This window comes from Pristis pectinata, chromosome 10 (assembly GCF_009764475.1).
Source record: "Pristis pectinata isolate sPriPec2 chromosome 10, sPriPec2.1.pri, whole genome shotgun sequence".
NCBI classification, from domain to species: Eukaryota; Metazoa; Chordata; class Chondrichthyes; order Rhinopristiformes; family Pristidae; genus Pristis; species Pristis pectinata.
In genome coordinates, this window is record NC_067414.1 from 20,176,027 (window position 1) to 20,195,282 (window position 19,256).

At 38.5% G+C, this 19,256-nt stretch overlaps 1 protein-coding gene across 1 annotated transcript in view; it reads left to right on the forward strand.

Moving 5' to 3' along the window:
• fam135a (family with sequence similarity 135 member A) overlaps nt 1-19,256 on the forward strand; it is a 155,701-nt gene that overhangs the window by 99,606 nt on the left and 36,839 nt on the right. Inside the window, 7 exon segments of the mRNA XM_052024870.1 lie at nt 1,163-1,240; nt 1,507-1,556; nt 3,420-3,578; nt 5,278-5,351; nt 10,073-10,227; nt 16,735-18,224; nt 18,311-18,951. Coding sequence (XP_051880830.1) covers nt 1,163-1,240; nt 1,507-1,556; nt 3,420-3,578; nt 5,278-5,351; nt 10,073-10,227; nt 16,735-18,224; nt 18,311-18,951 — 2,647 coding nt within the window.

Here is a 19,256-nt window from a genome sequence, read left to right on the forward strand (position 1 = left end):
GGGCTGAAGGGCCAGTTTTTACACTGTACAGTTCTCTGACTGTATAACTCTAAAATAAAATATAAAAAAGTACCCATTTCAATCAATGTTGACAGTTCTATTCAAATAAATGGAGCAGCATTACATATACCAGCCATGTATAGTTGAGGGACTGAATGTGGAGTGCATCTGGTCCATCTTCCCAGTTGTTTGGGTACTTTTCCTCAACTCTGTGCTGAGTGCAATGATGGAGCAGAAGGCAGATACATCACAATCTTGACCTCAAGCTCGCCTCTGATTTCCACATTGCAAAGCTCAGGCAAGGAAGATTGAGATGCACTGACATATGAAGAACACTTTGTCATAACATTTTGTGGATAAAAGTAGCATTTTGCTAGACTCAAGGAAGAATAATTTGTCTTTTAATGACATATATTCCTCAATTTCCTTGCAAATGTTGTACCTTCAAAGGATCCTCTATTTGAAAGTTGTACTTTGACACAGTTGCTATGTTTCTTCACACAACACCACCAAGTGAAACCTCCTTCAGCAGTATCTGAATAATAGAATGTCACTTCTTTCAATTAAAAATTATCTCCTTAACCCATAAACAACAGGCTATAAATCTTATAGGAACATGCAACTTTGAAATGTTGTTTGAGATCATAGTTTATTAGTGACTTTAATCCCATGAACTACGTACATGAAAATTTATTGTTGATTTTATTATGGCTAGTACTGCCATTTTTTGGTCGCCCTTTTAATTAGTTGTGAATTCAAAGAGGATATCTTAAACTCTTATTTCTAATACTCTTCGCATGGTTTATGGCTGCTGGCTTTCTCATACCCCTATAAATATGTCCATTTATATAATATGTTCTTGTATATCTTAGAGAAATGTATTACGGTGAAGGTTTGCTGAGTGTGCTATTACCAGAATCTTTAACAGAAAAACACTGAACTAATAAACTCTTGCTTTTATATTTCTGCTAATCTTTTGCTTTGCTATGATATTACAAGTATGATAGCTGAAGCTCACACAATAAATTTAAGTGCTGACAGCTTTGACTGTGTGGTCCAATTTGAGTGTTGCAATTCCAATAACTAATCTTTAGACAAGTTGATAGGGTGTAGTTTTAAAAGAGGTTAAGTAACAAGTACATGTGTACAATCCTATGACTAGCCATGACCAACATGCAGGTCCTTTATGAACGACTTCTCAGAAGAAAATATCCAAGAGCGCAGAGGGACACCTTAATAGGTATGTCTATGTAACTTCTCACAGTAAACCTTCATCGTCTTCTGTAGATGATTTTGTTCCAGAATAATTAATATGATTTTAAAAAGTACATTGCAATGCTAAGATAGAACAAATGAGAGAAAATTGTATGACTCTCTTAAAATGTATTTTACAGATTTGTTTTGAATTCATATGATCAAAGTTTAACATAACTCTTAACATTTTATTCTTACGGTGTTTGCTTTTCTAATAGTTAATTGCATTTTAATGTAGGCTTTATTTTTCAGAGGAGATTGATGTTGATGCTAGACTTGCAGATCTTTGTAAACAAATAAAGGTATGTGCCTAATATAAACAGCTTTGTCCTTGCAGAGATCATAGTCACAATTTCAAAAACTAAAATCTATTGAAGAGGTTGTCCTTTGTATTTGTTATCATTTGTGTTTGCTCCGAGCTGAGGAATGGGTCTGCTCTGGAAGAGTACCTTGTGTTAGTGATTAGTGTAAGTCTAATAACTGAAAATAAAAAAATGCAGATGCAGAAAATCTGAAATAAAAATGGAAAGTGCTGAGAAAACCTCAGCAGGTCAGACAACAGCTGTAGAAAGAGAAACAGTCAACATTTCAGGTCTGTGAATAAGAGGAAGAAAGGTACAATGTTGTTTCTTTAGGAGAGAAGTTAGGAGAGGGAACATCTATGATAGGATGAGTTGAAATGGCCTTATGATGGCAGTTAACAGCACATTAAGCTTCTTGGTCTGTGTAATGTGTTGTTAGTGGGATGCTTGTGGGATCTGCCCAGTAGGCCAGATTTGTGTAAGCAGGGTAAGAAAAACTGAGCCAACATAATATAAAAAGAGAAAATGGAAAATGCTGGAAAAGTCTGCTTCGCTTAAGTCTGGCTTGCCAGGCAGGTCCCACAACCTTACCATTAACAAGACATTACACGGATCAGGTAGCTTAATGTGCTGGTACCAGCTGCCATTAAGCCATTTCAACTCCCCCTGTCACAGACATTTCCCTTGTTCTACATAATCCCTCCCATGCCTTCCACTGAAAGCTAACTTTTATCTCTCTTGTTCCCAGTTCTGACAAAGGGTGGCAGACTCAAAATGCTGACTGTTTCTCTTACCACATCTGCTGCTTAGCCTGCTGAATCTTTTCAGCATTTTCCATTTTTTATTTCAGATTTCCTTCATCTGCAGTTTTTTTTGATCTTCAATTACTAGACTTCAATGTGAAAAGGGGTCTACTTGACCCACTATGCTTTTCCAGCATTTTCTATTTTGAAATCTAATAAAGAGTATCTGGTGTAAGACCATTATTTCATTTAGATCTCAAAATTGCAGAAGTTCAATCCTAACTCAGCATTTATAAGTGTCCAGGAGAGATCCAAACCTACACTCCAACATTTAAGTCAGACTTAGTGGGAAAAGTTGTATTCTAGTTGAGAATTGATATCTAAGCCATAAAAGGTTTTAACTTTTCTCTGGATCGGAGAATGGAGAATATATGTAGTCTTATGTAAGCTGAACAATACATATTTCTAGATCAACTGAATATGAAAGTCATGCATGTCAAACATGGTGCTCAAATATTTTAATATATTTATGTGCTTCCTGCTGTATAAATATACACTGCCAGCTTCAGAATTACAAAGTGCATTGCGTAATTATAGTAGCAAATTCTGCAGCGTTTACGAGCGCAACAAAGCTCAATAAAATCTCAGTGAATTATACAAAAATGTAGAATAAACCTGTAAGCTTTTTTATTAGTTTAGCTTCATCTTTATCAGTAAAATCACTAATTTCAACTTAAATGTTTTAAATTCAAATAAAAGTATTTTTGCATTAATGTCTAATGCATTCACATCATTACATTCATGGTTGGATTGCATTGTCAGTTTATTAGAAAAGGGTGAGGTAACTTGATCTGCTGCTCTTTATGTGAATTATTTCACCTGCAAATTAAAGTGGTTTGTTTGGCTGGCAAGAATGTGGAGAAAAATTTTAAAACATTTTGCTGCACTTCTGTGCTTGCAGAAGAATATGAGAGAACATAGGTGATGTATTTCCCCATTTGGGAGTGCTGCAGTTATGTGAATCAATGAATATGTTGAGAGGTCTGTTATTTTGAAAAGTACATATTTTCTTTTTTTAATAATTCTATTAAGGCTCACGATATGTGTCTTGAAATTATAGCAGAAAGTGGAAAATCCTGATGAGCTACCAGAGTGGGTGAACATGGATCTTGCACAACTTTGTTCTTTGTTGATGGCTCTTTGGGCACAGTTTTTAGAGATTGTGTCACTGCAAGGAGAAATTTCAGCTTTATTAGCAAAGGAACATCATGCACTTCGAGTAAGTATAACGTCTGTCCTTTACAAATAACTCTAGTTTGACCAATCTCTCCTTTTAGCATATGCTCTCTAATTCAGGCAGAATCCTGGTAAATCTCTTCTGCACCTTTTCCAAAGCCTGTACATCCTTCCTATAAACAGGCGACCAGAATTGAATGCAATACTCCAGATGCAGCTTAACCGGAATTTTATAAAGTTGCAGCATAACTTCCTGACTCTTGAACTCAGTGCCTCAACTAATAAAGGCAAGCAGGCCATACACTTCCTTTACCACCCTATCAACTTGTGCAGCCACTTTCAGGGAGCTATGGACATGGACCCCAAGATCCCTCTGTACATCAACTCTGTTAAGAGTCCTGCCATTAAATATGTACTGTCCCTTTACATTTGATCTCCCAAATGTCCATCTGATAGTTTAGTGAACCACTGTTACATTTAGTCCCAATACTTATTTTCAATTCCATGTTGCCATACCAACTAGTTTACATTGGTCCACCTTGAAACACACCTTTCACCTATCTAGAATCTACATCTTTCTGAATCTCTTTTCCATTATTCCGTGTCATTTATTCTTTTCGTCATTTGTGTATTTGAATATTTTGGTGACAGTCTTGTCTAGATTACTGTGTATTAAAACTGACCTTAAGAACCCTGCCGGTAATATGTTCTTCATCTGAAAAGTTTCTAATTGATGGCTACTGTTTGTTCAATGCAAATATTGTTCTACTCTTGTTCTTACCCCTAATTTGAGAATATTTACAGTGTTATGTTACGTACCAGCAACAAAAGAAACACATCGAGTCATGTATAAGTGTTAGAAACTATTTTATTAATAACTACTTATTATAATAAGAAAAATAAAAGTGTTAGAATGTTAGAAGTAAAAATGTTAGAATATTAAGCATTAACCCCAAAACTGAACTCGAAGTGTGTGTGTGTGGCAAATTCCCAAACTCCAAGTCCAGGAATAATTCTCAATGTTCAGTTCAGTAAGCCATAAGGTGAAACGTAAGCAAAAGCTTCTGCAAAACCACCGTTGACTGAAGAGAAGATGTAGAGAGAAAATAGAGAGAAATTACGAAATCCAAATGTTCCACGATGGAACCCATACGACACCTCAGTCACCGAAGGTCTCCATTGCTTTGTTCCGAAGTATCTGCCACCCCGAAAGGCATTTGAGATGTGGCCATCCACACAAATACCTGTTTCCTTCTACAGGTTAACGACAAAGTGGACTCCACTACTTTATTCCAAAAATCCATATGTGGATTGTAGTGACAGATACAGTTATTGTTTTCCATCCATCGATACAGAGACCAGCAGGCAGGGTGTCTCTCTCCCTCTCTCTCTTATCTGACTGACTGCTCCAAAACGTCAGCACGTCATTATTTCCTGTTGTTGTCATAATCACACCACGTGCGCGCGCACACACACACACACACACACACACACACACACACACACACACACACACACACACACACACACACACACACACACACACACACTACTGTGCTACGTCTTAAAGGGACATTCACCAAATAGTAACCTAATCCGTAACGGTTAAAATTCTTTATCAGAAGTATTTTATTATATACTTCTAGCACAAAGCTTAATTTTGGAGTTTTGAAATCTACTGTGTGAAATTTACTGAATGATGTTCTTGCAAATTGTCCTTCTAATTCTGCCCAATTGGCTAGGTAAGAAGATTTTCAGAAGCTTTTTTCTGCATCGAACACCCAAGGCAAGCAGCCCTAGCATATCAAGAATTGCAGTAAGTAATATGTGAGCTTCTTCATAAGGCAAGAAAACAACTGCCTGATTCTACATTTTATTTTTGCTAAGAAATAACTAGCTTTTCACTTTATTACTGCAGTGTTTCTTTTGACTTATTTCATGATGTGTAGCTAAGTTCATATAGTGAAATGCCTCTTTATATATCTGCTATTATTGCTCTCCCATCATTGCTTTTAATATGATTTCTCAATATAATTTATCCTACCTATCCTATTGCCTTTATTTAACCTAAAGTCACTAGATTTGGATTTAATTTTATTCTTGTCAAACTCAGTGCAAAACTTTATAATATTATAATCACTCTTCTGCAGAGAGTCCTTTACTGTGCAATTATTAAACAAACCTTATCTCATAACATATAGCCAGATCGAAAACAGTTTGTATGAAGTTTCTCTTCACAATATGTCATTCCAGAAAATTATCTTAAGTTCTTTCTATGTCTCTAGTACTGATTTTGGTATTATGATTTAAACAGTCTATTTGAAAAGTAAAGCCCCCATGATTATCACTATTGACCAGATAAGGTTCTGGTCATTGGTGGCCACCTGCATGATGATGGTGGGTACTTGATAGTGGTATTGCCATTGAATGTCAAGGGTAGGTAGTTAGATTCGGACTTGTTGAAAGTGTTCATTGTCAGGTACTTCTGTGGCATAAATGTTACTTGCTTCTTATCAATTCATGCCGCAGTGCTGTCTAGGTCATGCTGAATATAAGCACAATTTGCTTCATTTGCTGAGAAGTTGCAAATGGACTTGAATCACTGTAATTGATGGAAGCTGTCATTGACTGTTCCATCAATTACGAAGTCAAAGTCAAGTTTATTGTCATATGCACAGGTGCAATGAAAAACTTAACTTGCAACAGCCTCACAAGCACATAGCATACAGCCAGCATTCACAACGAAAACATAAATTAAACATAAATTATACACAATTTTTACAAGAAAACACAATTAGAGCAAAAAAAAGCAAAGTCCATTTTAGTGCAAAGAGATCAAACTGGTCATAATGTTGGTAAACTGTAGTGATTAGGGTTGTGCTGACTGGTTCAAGAACCGAATAGTTGAAGAGAAGTAGCTTCTTGAATCTGCTGGTGTGGGACTTCAGGCTTCTGTACCTCCTGCCCGATGGCAGCTGTGAGAAGATGGCATGGCTCGGAGGGTGGGGATCTTTGATGATGGATGTTGCCTTCTTGAGGCAGTGCCTCTTGTATATACTACCGATGGTGGGGAGGGATGTACCCGTGATGTATTGGGCTGAGTCCACTGCTCTCTGCAGCTTCTTACGTTCCTGTGCATTCAAATTGCTGTACCATGCCATGATGCAACCAGTCAGAATACCTACAACAGTACATCTGAAGCTTGTTAGAGTGTTTGGTGACAAGCCGAGCCTCCTTAACCTCCTAAGGAAGTAGAGACGCTGGCGCGTCTTCTATGTGCTGGGCCCAGGACGGATCATCTGATATGTTAACACCTAGGAATTTAAAGCTGCTGACTCTCTCCTCTGCTGATTCCCCAGTGTAGACTGGCACATGTTCACCCTCCTTCCCCTTCCTGAAGCTAACAATCAGCTCTTTAGTTTTACTCACATTGACCAACAGGCTGTTGTTGCAGCACCACTCAACCAGGTGTCCTATCTCACTCTGGTAAGCTGACTCATCACCACCATTTGATAATTGAGAATTGATCGATTGGCTGATAATTAGCCAGATTGAATTTGTCATGTTTTCTTGTAAATGGGACATACCTGGGCTCAGCTCCAAGGGGGGTCAGCTCATTGCCAGTATGGTGATTGTACTGGAATAGCGTGGCTAGAGGTGCACCTAATTCTGAAATGCAGGACTTCAGTGCTATAGTTGGGATGTTGGCTCATATCAGTGCCATATTGTATCATGTATTGTTTCATGATAACATGTGGAGTGGATTGAATTGATTGAAGGCTGATTTCTGTGATGGTGGGATTTCAGGAGGAATATAGATGGCATTGTTGATAGTGAGGAATGCAGAAGATCATGCCAGGAGCAACAGCTTACAGAAAAATATTGATCAGCTGGTAAATTGGGATAGCAGATGGAAGTTAATCCCAGTAAATTGAGTTGATGCATTTAGGGAGGGTAGGACGTCCACCATAATGGTAGGGCCCTAGGCAGTATTAAGGAACAGAGGAATCTTGGTGTCCATTCTCATAAATCCCTAAATGTGGTAGCTAAGATGTATAAGCTGGTGAAAAAAGCAAATGAGATGCTGGCACTCATTGGCTGGGGACTTAGAATATAAGAGCATCTAGGTCATGGTACAACTTTATAAAACTTTGGTTAGGCCACAGTTGGAGTATTATGAGTAGTTCTGGTCACCCCACTATAGGAAGGGCATGAATGCACAGAAGAGGGTGCAGAGGAGATTCACTAGGATGTTGCCTGGAATGGAACGTTTCAGTTATGAGGAGAGACTGGATAGGCTGCGTTTGTTTTCCTTAGAGTGGAAGAAGTTGAGGGGGGACCTGATGGAAGTATACAAAATTGAGGGGCATAGATAGGATGGATAGTGAAAAACTTTCCCACAGTGGAAACATCTAAAGCTAGAGTGCATAGGTTTAAGTTTAGGAATAAGTTTGTTAGAGGGGATCGTAGGAATTCTTTTTCAGCCAGAGGGTGGTTGCAATCTGGAACTCACTGCCTGAAAAGATGGTGGAGACAGGTACTCTCACAGCATTTAAAAAGCATCTGGATGAGCAGTTGAATTGACAAGACATAAAAGGCAATGGACCAAATGCCGGTAAATGGGATTAGTATAGATGGGTTCATGATAGCTTGGATATGATGGGCAAATGGCCTGTTTCTGTGCTGTGAAATTGCTTGTGAATGCTTCAGCCTTGTTTTATATTTGTGCCCCCTCATTTTTGAAGATAAGAATGTTTTTGGAGATTTCGGTTCCCATTGGATGTTTAATCTTCCACCACTTTTCCAGACTATGACAGGTTTTCAAAGCCAGAGCATAGAAAATAAGAGCAGGGAGGTTATAGGAGGAATCTTTTCACCCAGAGGATGGTTGGTATGTGGAACACGCACTACCTGAGGGCGGGAGTGCATTTTTGTAACAGTTAAGAAATATAAAGACAAGCACCTGAATCACCAAGGCTTAGAAGGCTACAGACCAAGTGCTGGGAAATGGGATTAGTATGGAGGGGAAAGTGGGGTACTTGATAGTCATAGTGGGCCACAAGGCCTGTTTCTGTGCTGCATTACTCTAATTTTCACCCCTCCCACAACAATTTGGGATACATCTGTATCTATATTTTAAATACAGACAACCTTTCTCATACATCTTTCAATTTTAGTCCATTCAGAATTTTAACTGCCTTCTCTTTTTACAGTAGCGATGGTAATATCATCTATCTTCTTAAAGACAGATACAAAATACTGCAACAACAGCTTATCTTAGCTCTAGAGACCACTTCAATTTGGGTTTTGCCTACGAATATTTGAATCAGAATTACCTATGGCTTTCCTCAGTTATCTGATGAATCATTACAGCAAAACTTTGCAGAGAAATGCTATAGAACACTCCATTGCCTGAACATCAAAATATGGTGCATATATTGTTTTAACTTGTTTTTCCATTATCAATAGCAGGAAGGTTGTCTTCCTACTGAATTTTACTTCCCTACTTTTCTCTTAAGCTTTAAAAGTGAGCCAATATCAAAATGCTACACATTCTTTTTCCTTACTTATTGCAACACAGAAGGAGGACGTTCAGCCCATCAAGCTAATTCCCATTTGTGGTAGAGTAATCCTTATTCCTGTTTAGTCCTACAATTTATTCTCTCTCTCACATGCCCATTGGCTCCCCTTTTTTTTGATTCTTTTGCCATTTACCTACTCTGAGGCATAATTTTACATTACTTGTTAACCTACCAGCTTTGGGATATAGGAAGAAATAAAGAGCATCGGCGTATCTCGTGGTGAGTCTGTGAACTCCACACAGGCAGCACCCAAGGTCTGGATTGAACCAGGATCACTGGACAGCTGTGCAGCCGTATGAGCTGTTCAGAAATCACTTCATAAAAGGACTTCCGTATTCATTCCGTCCAGTCCATTATATTATAAATTTACAAAATCGTTTTTTTTAAAGAATGACGGGACACGAGCTTTGCTGAAAGACAAAGTATATTATATTGGCCTTGAGGGAAGCCATTTTAATTAGAAGCTGCTGTGGAGAGGTAAACTTATATTTTTGCATCAAGTGGTACAGTTAGAGAGCAGGAATATCACATTTAGAAAGAGTATCAGCTATGATTGTAGTAAGTGGCAAAGAAGTTCAAAGGGCCAGTACCACTGCTCCTAGGGTAAGAATATTACATAACATGAAATGTCATGTTTTAAGTGAATCTTTGGAATTAAGAGATAAAATACTGCATAATCTTGGGATAATTTTGTATCAGTGTTGTAAAATTCTTTAGGAATTAAAAAGATGCAGTTAATTATAGATTAAAAACTTTAGTTATCATATTTGTTATCAATCTGTAAAGATTAATAGCACTATTGTAAGGTCTTTTAGCCCAATATCCTGTTTAGAAAAAAAGCATGTTATGTTTACTGCTCAGTTTTTGGTAAACCAAGAACATTTTAATCTTAACATATCCGAAAATATGTCTGATATTTCACCTTTAATGTATATATTTTTCTGGGTGATTTCAGTGCACAAAGTCATGGGCAGATGGCTGCAGCTGTAAAGAATTCTACCTATTTTAATTCCCTTCCACCTCTTCCTGTGGAATGTGCAGAACTAGATGGCGACTTCAATTCACTGCCCGTTATCTTTGAGGATCGATATTTGGATTCATTTCCAGAAGGTGAAAAATGTTTAAAAGGCAGTTTGATGGAGCTTGTCATTTTTTAATATTTTTATGGCATTTAAATGCTTTGGTTTAAAATAAAATGAGAGTTTTCAGTTATCAAAAGATGATAAGGACAGCAAGATTTCTGAAAAATAGTGCATTTAGATAATCTTCTTAAGTGATCCTTCAGGATTAAGGATGACTTGCTTCCACACTGTTTCCATGAGTTCTGAGGTGACTAATCAGGCCAAGTGCGGAAACCACAGATGGGGATGGGGGTGCCTGATGGCACAGGCAGGTGGGTAGTTTGTAAGGTCGGGTGCTCCTTCTGCCACTTATCCAGGGTTTGTGTGTGCTTCTGACCTGAGGTTCTCAATACCATCCCAAGTACTCCTTTTCCATTTTGAAGGGTTTTAGAGTTTTCTGAGAGTCAATGGGGTTATTGCAGTTTTGCAAGGAGACCTTGAGCACAGTATTTTCCTTTATCTGCCTAGTAATCTCTTCCTATGTCAGACAATTAAAAGTGAGTTGAGGAGAAATTTCTTCACTCAAAGGGTGGTGAATGCCATGGTTCCAAGATAACTGAATATATTTAAGAAGGGGATTTCTAGACATACAAGACATCAAGATGTACAGTTAGACAGCAGGAATACCACTTTTAGATAGAGGATCAGCTGTGATTGTATTAAGTCTGATATCGGGCATGCAAACAGTATGATGTGCCCAACACAGCTGACTGAGTGTAACTCAGACCTCAATGGTAGGAATATTGGCCTAAGAGAGGATACCGACATTGGTTCACTTACCTTTCCAGTGAACTTGGAACATTTTGTGGAGACAGCGTTGATGGTATCTTTCTAGTGCTTTAAGGTGCTTACTATAGGTCTCAAAAGCATATAGAAAAAGCAGGGATTACTCATGCCTGATAAAACACAAGTTTTGTGCCAGGTCTGAGCTTGATCTTCACATACCCTCCTCTTTAATCACTCAAAGACTACTCACGCAATGAAGGCAGTGGTGAATTTCGTCATCAGTGTCTACCTTTGCTGAGAGATGGCTTATGGGATTTGGGAAGTGATCCACATTTCCCAGGAAATTAGTCCCAGAGTCAAACAGCACCAAAGCAGCTCCTTCACTCCACCATGTGCATGATGACCCTTGAGTACCCATCTATACTATTCTCATTTTCCAACACTTGGCCTGTAGCCGTCCATGCCTCAACAGTTCAAATGCTTATCTAATGTTAAATGTCTCCACAATCCCCTCAAGCATTCTGGATCTCAACCACCCTTTGGGTGCTTTCTCAGGTCCCATCTAAACCCACTATGCCTTACCCTAAACCTATGCCCTCTTTATACACCTTTAATATGGGAAAAGTTCCTTACTATCTACCATATCTATGCTTCTCATAATTTTGTACACCTCAGATAGCCTCCTCCGCTCCTAGGAAAATAAACCCCGCCTATCCAGTCTCCCCTCACAACTGGAACACTCCATTCTAGGCAACATCTTGGTGAATCTCCTCTGAACCCTCTCCAGTGCAATCACGTCTTTCCTATACCTTCCTACAGTGTGGTGACCAGAACTGTAGTCTGAGCATTGTTTTATGAAGTTGTACATAACCTTGTTGTTATACTCTATACCCCTGTTAATGAAAGTAGGTATCCAGTGTGTGCCTTATTAACCACCTGGTCTACCTGTGCTGTCACCTTCATGGATCTTTTGACTTGTACACCAAGGTTGCCTTCTGTTCCTTAATACTCCCTAGTGCCCTGCTATTCACTGAGTACATATTGTATGTGTTCACATGCATAGAAGAGCAAGAGAGAAAGAAGATGAGGGAAAATAGTATTCAGAAATTAAAGCAAGCTACTGATATGATTCTCATCCAATTTGAAGCTAGATCAATACTGAAAAGACTGGCCCACTTGGTGGAAACTGACTCTCAAGATTTTCAACCAGTCAAACACTCAATATATTGATTGTTATTAGGGTTACAGTTCCTTAGATCCAGTACTTCACACCCTTCATAAGTAAGCTTATGTATCATCAAACCATTTAGCCTTAGGGCCACCACAGACGAATTTGATTCTGCCTTAGCCAGTGTCCACATATTATAGTGCGGGTATAGTGCAAAATTATAGTGTGGAAGCAGAAAATTTAAAAGTTGCTCTGATGACCAGGGGTCTGGTTTTGTGTTTTGTCACCAGTTGATGACATTAATCATGCTATTCCACTAAATAGGGTAAACTGAAAGAAGGTTGTTATCTTCTACCCCTCGGCAGGTAGTGGAAGGTAGTAGCCAAGAGCAAAACGTGGCTAACATTAACTGCAAACACACAGTCACTAGGATGCCAACACAGGGTACCGTGTACCTCTGCTTTCACATTTGTGCATTCTAGCACTAAATGCTGCACTCCAGTTTGATTGGCAAGCTACCAAACAAGGCTTATTGATATGCAGCTGAACTTGGCTCTGCAAGCAATCATTGGAACATTAAATTTGACCCCAACTCTCTACTTTGAGATATTGCCTCTCCTTGCATCTGTGGAGACGCTACAAAAGCGAGATTGCGCAAACTGTTAGCAACCCAGAGCTACCAATCCTTGGGAACCTTTCTGATCTTCCTAACTCATTGCTTTGTTTCCAAGAAACTATTCCACTCCCGAGATCTTCACCACATCATTTTCAACATCAATGGGTGGCATGGTAGTGTAGCAGTTAGCGTGATACTATTACAGCGCCAGTGATCGGGGTTCGATTCCTGTCGCTGTATGTAAGGAGATTGTACGTTCTCCCCATGTCTGCGTGGGTTTCCTCCAGGTGCTCCGGTTTCCTCCCACATTCCAAAGACGTATGGGAAGGTTAATATGGCTTTAAAATGGGTGGCGCAGACTCATTGGGCCGGAAGGGCCTGTTACTGTGCTGTATAAATAAAGTTTAAAAAAATATAAAGTTTTAAAGCCAAAACAAAAACACTAAAGCAAGAAACTCATTCAAGACTCAATGGAAAGTTTCCATGGCTTTTATCAACCTTAAAGGATGTGGATGGTTTTGAATAGGATCTGAACTAGACATTGGTGCCACTGGGAAACCAAACCCTTCTCTGAGAATGAGGTAACCTGGTTAAAATAGTTGGCCACATTATCACCTCCTGCCCTAATGCAAATTTGATGGTGATTTCTTTGAGTTAAATTCCCTATATGAAAATCTGTTAGAACTTCAAACTCAATAAATGTGGACTGCTCCATTAACAAGCAATAGGAAGCCCTTTTTTCTCTCTCTTTATCTGTTGATGCCCTGGTTGAGATCAACTCAGTACTGCACAATGTTTTTGCAGGGTAGGCCAGATTGACAACCTGAAATACTTCTGAATCCCACTCATGTGAATGTGGACATCTCAAACTTCCCAGGATGTCCTCAGAATTGTAATGCTAACTGCATTCTGACACTATAGAGTCCTGTGGAGGGTGCCAACTTCCTGCAATTTCCTGCCAATTATACTAAGAAACCTGAGCACTGAATCTGTACCAGGTTAGATCTTCTGCAGGTTCAAAGACTATTCAGTTCAATGGACCAGAATGGCTTTGAAACATAGATGAAGTTTTGGACAGATAGCAATATATATTTGCATATTAATTTGGAATAACTAAGACATAAAGATGCTAAAAAGGGATATGGATAAGTCAAGTGAGCAGGAAAGCTCCAGGACATAGAGAATAATGTGAGAAATGTGAAATTGTCCATTTTGGCAGGAAAGGTAAAAAAGAAGTATCTTTTCTAAATGGTGAGAGATTGGAATCATTGAGTTAAACAGTACAGAAGCAGGCTCTTCAGTCCAAATCGTCCATGCTGACCAAGGTGCCCACCTGAGCTTGTTCCATTTGCCTGATTTTGGCCTATATTCCTCTAAACCTTTCCTATCCATGAACCTGTCCAAATGTCTTTTAAGTCTTGTAATTGTATCCGTCTCTACTACTTCCTCTGGCAGCTCAAACAATATACCCACCACCATCTCTGAATAAAAAATCTTGCCTCTCAGGTACCCTATAAATCTTTTCCCTCTCATCTTGAAACTATACCCTCTAGTTTTAGACAAACCTGACCATCCATCTTATCTGACCACCCACCTAGAGAAATTTTGCAACAATGTTTCCAGGACTGTAGGGCTTCAATTAAGAGGGTAGGCTGGGACTGTTTTACCCTCTGGTTTTATAAATCTCTGGTAGGTCATCCCACAACCCCCTTCACTCCAGGGAAAAACAATACCAGTCTATCCTCATAACTCAAGCCCTCCAGCCTCCAGTCCTAGCAATATCTTTGTGAAACTTTTCTGCACCCTCTATAGCCAAATCACATCCTTACTATTGTATGGCAACCGGCACTGCACATAATATTCCAGGTGCTGGCTCACCAACTCCTATACAGCTGTTATATGATATCCCAACTCTTGTACTCACTGCCCTGTCTGATGAAAGCAAGCATGCCATATGCCTTTCTCACCACTTTGTCTACCTGTATCGCCATTTTCAGGGAACTATGTACTTATACCCCTTGGCTTCGTGTTCTACAACACTCCCCAGGGCCCATTCATTTACTGTGCAAGTCTTGGTCTGGTTTAACTTCCCAAAATTCATTACTGTTTCCATCTGCCATTCCTTTGCCCACTTTTCCAAATTGCAGAGCTTTTAGATGGAAAAAGGTCTGGGTGCCCTAGTGCATGAATTACAAAAGGATGATATGGAGGTTAAGCAATTAGTAAGAAAGTTACTGTATACTTTTGGGGTATTGAATAGGAGAGTAAGGAGGTTATACTTCAGTTATATAGGGCATTGATGAGACCACATCTGAAGTACTATGTACAGTATGAGTCTCCTCATCCAAGGAAGGATGTTAATGCATTGGAAACAGTTCAGAGAAGGTTTACTAAACTAATACCTGGAAAGGGCTGGTTGTCTTATGAGGTAAGGTTTGGCAGGCTAGTAGAGTTGAGAAGAGTGCAAGGGGGCATGTTTGAAACTTATAAGATCAGTGCGGGAGAATCTGGAACTAGGGGTCACTGTTTAAAAATAAGGAGGCATCCATTTGAGAGAGGGGTGAGGCAGATTTTTTTTCTCTGAGGGATGTGAGTTTTTTCCTGTTCCTGAAGGGGCAATGGAAGCACTGTCTTTGAATATTTTTGAAACAGGATAGATAGATTCTTGAAAAGCTAGGGGTTGAAAGGTTACTGGAGGTAGGTGAGAATTCAGAGCTAAGGTTATAATCAGATCAGCCATGAGCTCATTGAACAGTAGAGCAAGGTCAAGGGGCCAAGTAGGCTACTCCCATTATCAATTTGTATGTTCATGTGAGTTGAAAGATATGGGACTGACACAGGAAAATGGCATATCTTGCATTGCTCTGCCATTCAACAAGCCAAATGGTTTATACATACTTGTATTTCTTATATTCATATGAGAAAAAAGTTATATTTTATGTCATTTATATTTTTGAATTAATAAGTAGCACTTCCCTCCCTACCCATTTCTAACTCAGACACTCTCATTTCTCTCTCTCCTAATCTGAAAGACAAAAGAAATTCCTTTTGTAAATTTGGAAAATATTGTTATTATCATTGTTTTACAGTATTATGAATGCAAAATTTTATAATATAATCATATGATTAATCATAATTAATATTAGTCACTTGTTAATCCAAATTATCAGGTTTTTAAATTATATTACATTATGTTTTTATGTTATAATTTTAATAATAATAACAGCAGCTTATAACAATTTTTTGAAGATTACACTTCATAAACTTATGTAGGGTCTGAATTTGCTATGACGTCTATACCATAATTTTATATTATTATATTTCAAAATTTGCTTTTTGGGGCTTGACTGAGTTCCTTAAGTGTTTGTTAGATTTCTGAAGGATTTGAAGGCATTTATTTACAAATTGGACTCAAAAAGGGTTGAAAAGTATGTGAGTAATCCAAGTAAATCTTAACTATTGTGATAAGTTGCTTCTTATAAGAATATAAGAAATACAAGTAGGTGTTCATTATTATACTATTCATTATGTGCCATTTTCCTGTACTAGTCCCATATCTTTTGACTCACACAAACATACAAATTGATAACATGGAACGAACATAGAACAGTACAGCACTGGGCAGGCCATTCGGCCCACAATGTTGTGCCAATCTTGATGTTAACTTGTACTAAATGTCTTCTTCCTGTGTATCATCCATATCCCTCCATTCCCATAACAGGAGTAGCCTAGTCAGCCCTTTGACCCTGCTCCACCAATCAATAAGATCATGGCGGATCTAATTGTAACCCCAACTCTGAATTCCCACTGCATTCTGTATTTAATGCATGCAAAATGTGAATAGGTCTTAAGTATCCATTTGCAGCTACCCCTTTTGAAATTCAACTCAAATTTTATAGCAATGAATTTGAAATATTTTTATGGTGCATTGTAATTAAATATGTTCTATCTGTTTATGAATTTCTGAAATGTTGTTTCTTCAAAAGACTTGGATGTTCCCTGGAGTGGAGTTCAGAATTTAAGAAGATCATCTTTTTCTGTCAAACTGGAAAAATCTGACTCAAAAGACTGTAACCCTTCAAGTTTTTCTAGTCCTGATTTTAAAGCAAGACCAGCAAGCATCTACCATGTTAAGCATACAGAAAGTGAGAAGCCATTGACAAAGCAGCACAAGACAAAAGCTGAAGAGCATAGCAAATCAAAAGTAAAAGTCGCAAAACTTAAGAAGACAACTAAGTCTGACAACAGCAAAAAATTAGTAAAACAAAATTCCAAGGATTCAGTGATATTGGTTGGCTATAAGTGCTTAAAAAATTCAAACATGGGAGAAAACAGTAAATCTGAAGGTGGGCTTTCAATATGTCCAAAAGGTGGGCAGGTACCCACAAGCAGAGGACCTGATAATAGGGCAAAAGTAAATAGTGAGTTATTATGTCAGCATAAAGAACTGATACCTCTTCTATCAAGTATGGAAAAAAATGCAGAGACTATAAAAGCTAAAAACCTCAATGAATTTGGTTGCAACATTAATCATCACAAAATGGAACCTTGCACATATGCATCATCCGACGTATTCCAGGCAGGTCCTGAGGCTTCAGCTGTGTGTGCAAGATCTACTAAAAGTTCATTAGATTATTTAAATAGGCAGCAAATAGCACCAGCATCAGGAGTCAAATGTATTCAAGTCAAACCACAAACTAAATGCACATATGAAGGGGAAAAAGTAACAGTCTTAACAGCTCCCAAGTTCCCTATTAAAAATGATGACCCAGGGCTTTGTCCATCTCCTGAACCTCAGCTCCTGGATTCTAAACCTAATTATTTACTGTTGGAAAAAGATCCACTACACCCTGCTGCTTCTGAAAGTGCACTACCGAATGTATGTACAAAGCCTTTTAATTTGGTTGTAAGTGGGGATGCTGTTAAATTGCCAGATGTTTATGTCACATGCTCTTCTTCCAGAATTTCAGATTCAGGCATTGAAAGTGAACCTAGTTCTTTTGCATTTCAACCAGATTCCGATTTGGCCTCTGAGCCAGTTTTGGAAAAGGCTGCATTTAGTGAAAAGTCTTGTATGCAGCTGCTACTTAAACCAGAATTAAGTTTGAGGAATGTGATTGAAGGCCACTGTACAGAGAGTACAAGTGCTGTAAGTGAAATACAATCGTCTTTGACTTCTATAAATTCCTTACCATCAGATGATGATGATGCACAACCGGTTGATGAAAGCTTGAAAGTTGCTGCTATTCTTGCAAAACAAACAATCGATGAACAACCAAAGCTCGTATCAGCTGAATTAGACCAGTTAAAATCAAAAATGAAAAAATCCAATGTCATAGTTCAAGAAGAAAGTGTTACATTCTTTGAATGTTCAGGGTCTACAAAATCAGCTCCTCAAGCTTCTGTATTTTCTGAAGAATTTTGTAACCGTGTAGCTAGTCAGAAAATAACACCAAGAATCAACAGCAAAATATTGGTTGTGATAATCTTTTAGAGAGATTCAAGACTTTGTTGAAGAATTCAGTTTTGAAAAGGCAACCACAAAACATATAATTAAACTGAACTCTGAAGTTATTCATCTTGATGAACAAGCTGTCCTACCTCAGATGTGACAGAAATGGCCAGAGTGTGGATTCAGAATTGCATCCTAAAGAGCTTGCAGATGTCATTCAAGTGTTTGAAATTCCACTTCTTCAAGAGGCAGATGATAGAGTGCAGACAAACTTCTCAGCTGCCAGCAGCGTTGACATTGTGAAACAAGGATTAGTAGAGAATTATTTTGGATCTAGAAGCAGTACGGATCTTTCTGATATTAGTCCTGGTGGTTGTGGCAGCTGCCCCACAAGTCCTCAAAAGGAGACTTCTGGTCCTGTTACTCTTGCGCAAGTAGAAGACGATGAGGAACAAGAAATGATAGAAAATGGTTATTATGAAGCTGACGACGATACTGTTTGTGATGGAAATGATATGGTCAGATCTGAGCTAATTAATACAGATCATACTACAGGAGCAAGCTTACCAGGGCCATGCATTCCCACTTGTTTATCATTTTCATCAGTTGTCAGAGATTCCCCATCTATGAGTGGAATATCTTCTAGAAGTAAACTTGATGCAATTACAAAACAACCTATCAGTGCTGTCTCGAGCTGTGTTACATCAGTTTCCTGGTATGAGGATGCTGCTTCAAAAGAACAAATGCACGTGTAAGTAGTTCTGTTTTTTTCATTTGTCCATCTTTTTGCAATCAGAGAACTCTATTCCTACTCACAAATCTGATTTAATACATATAATACAGTTCTTTAGAATGATTGAGTAACACATTGAACCAAGACAATTTTGTCCTCTTGGGGATGTAAAAAATCAGAGCTAAGCAGGGGAGTTCTGCCAGCATCTTGGTCAGGATTTATCCCTCATTAAATAACACAAGATCAGGTCATGCATCTTATTGTTCTTTGTGAGACCCTGCTGGACACAGATTGGCTGGTACAAAACAAAATGGAATGCAAAA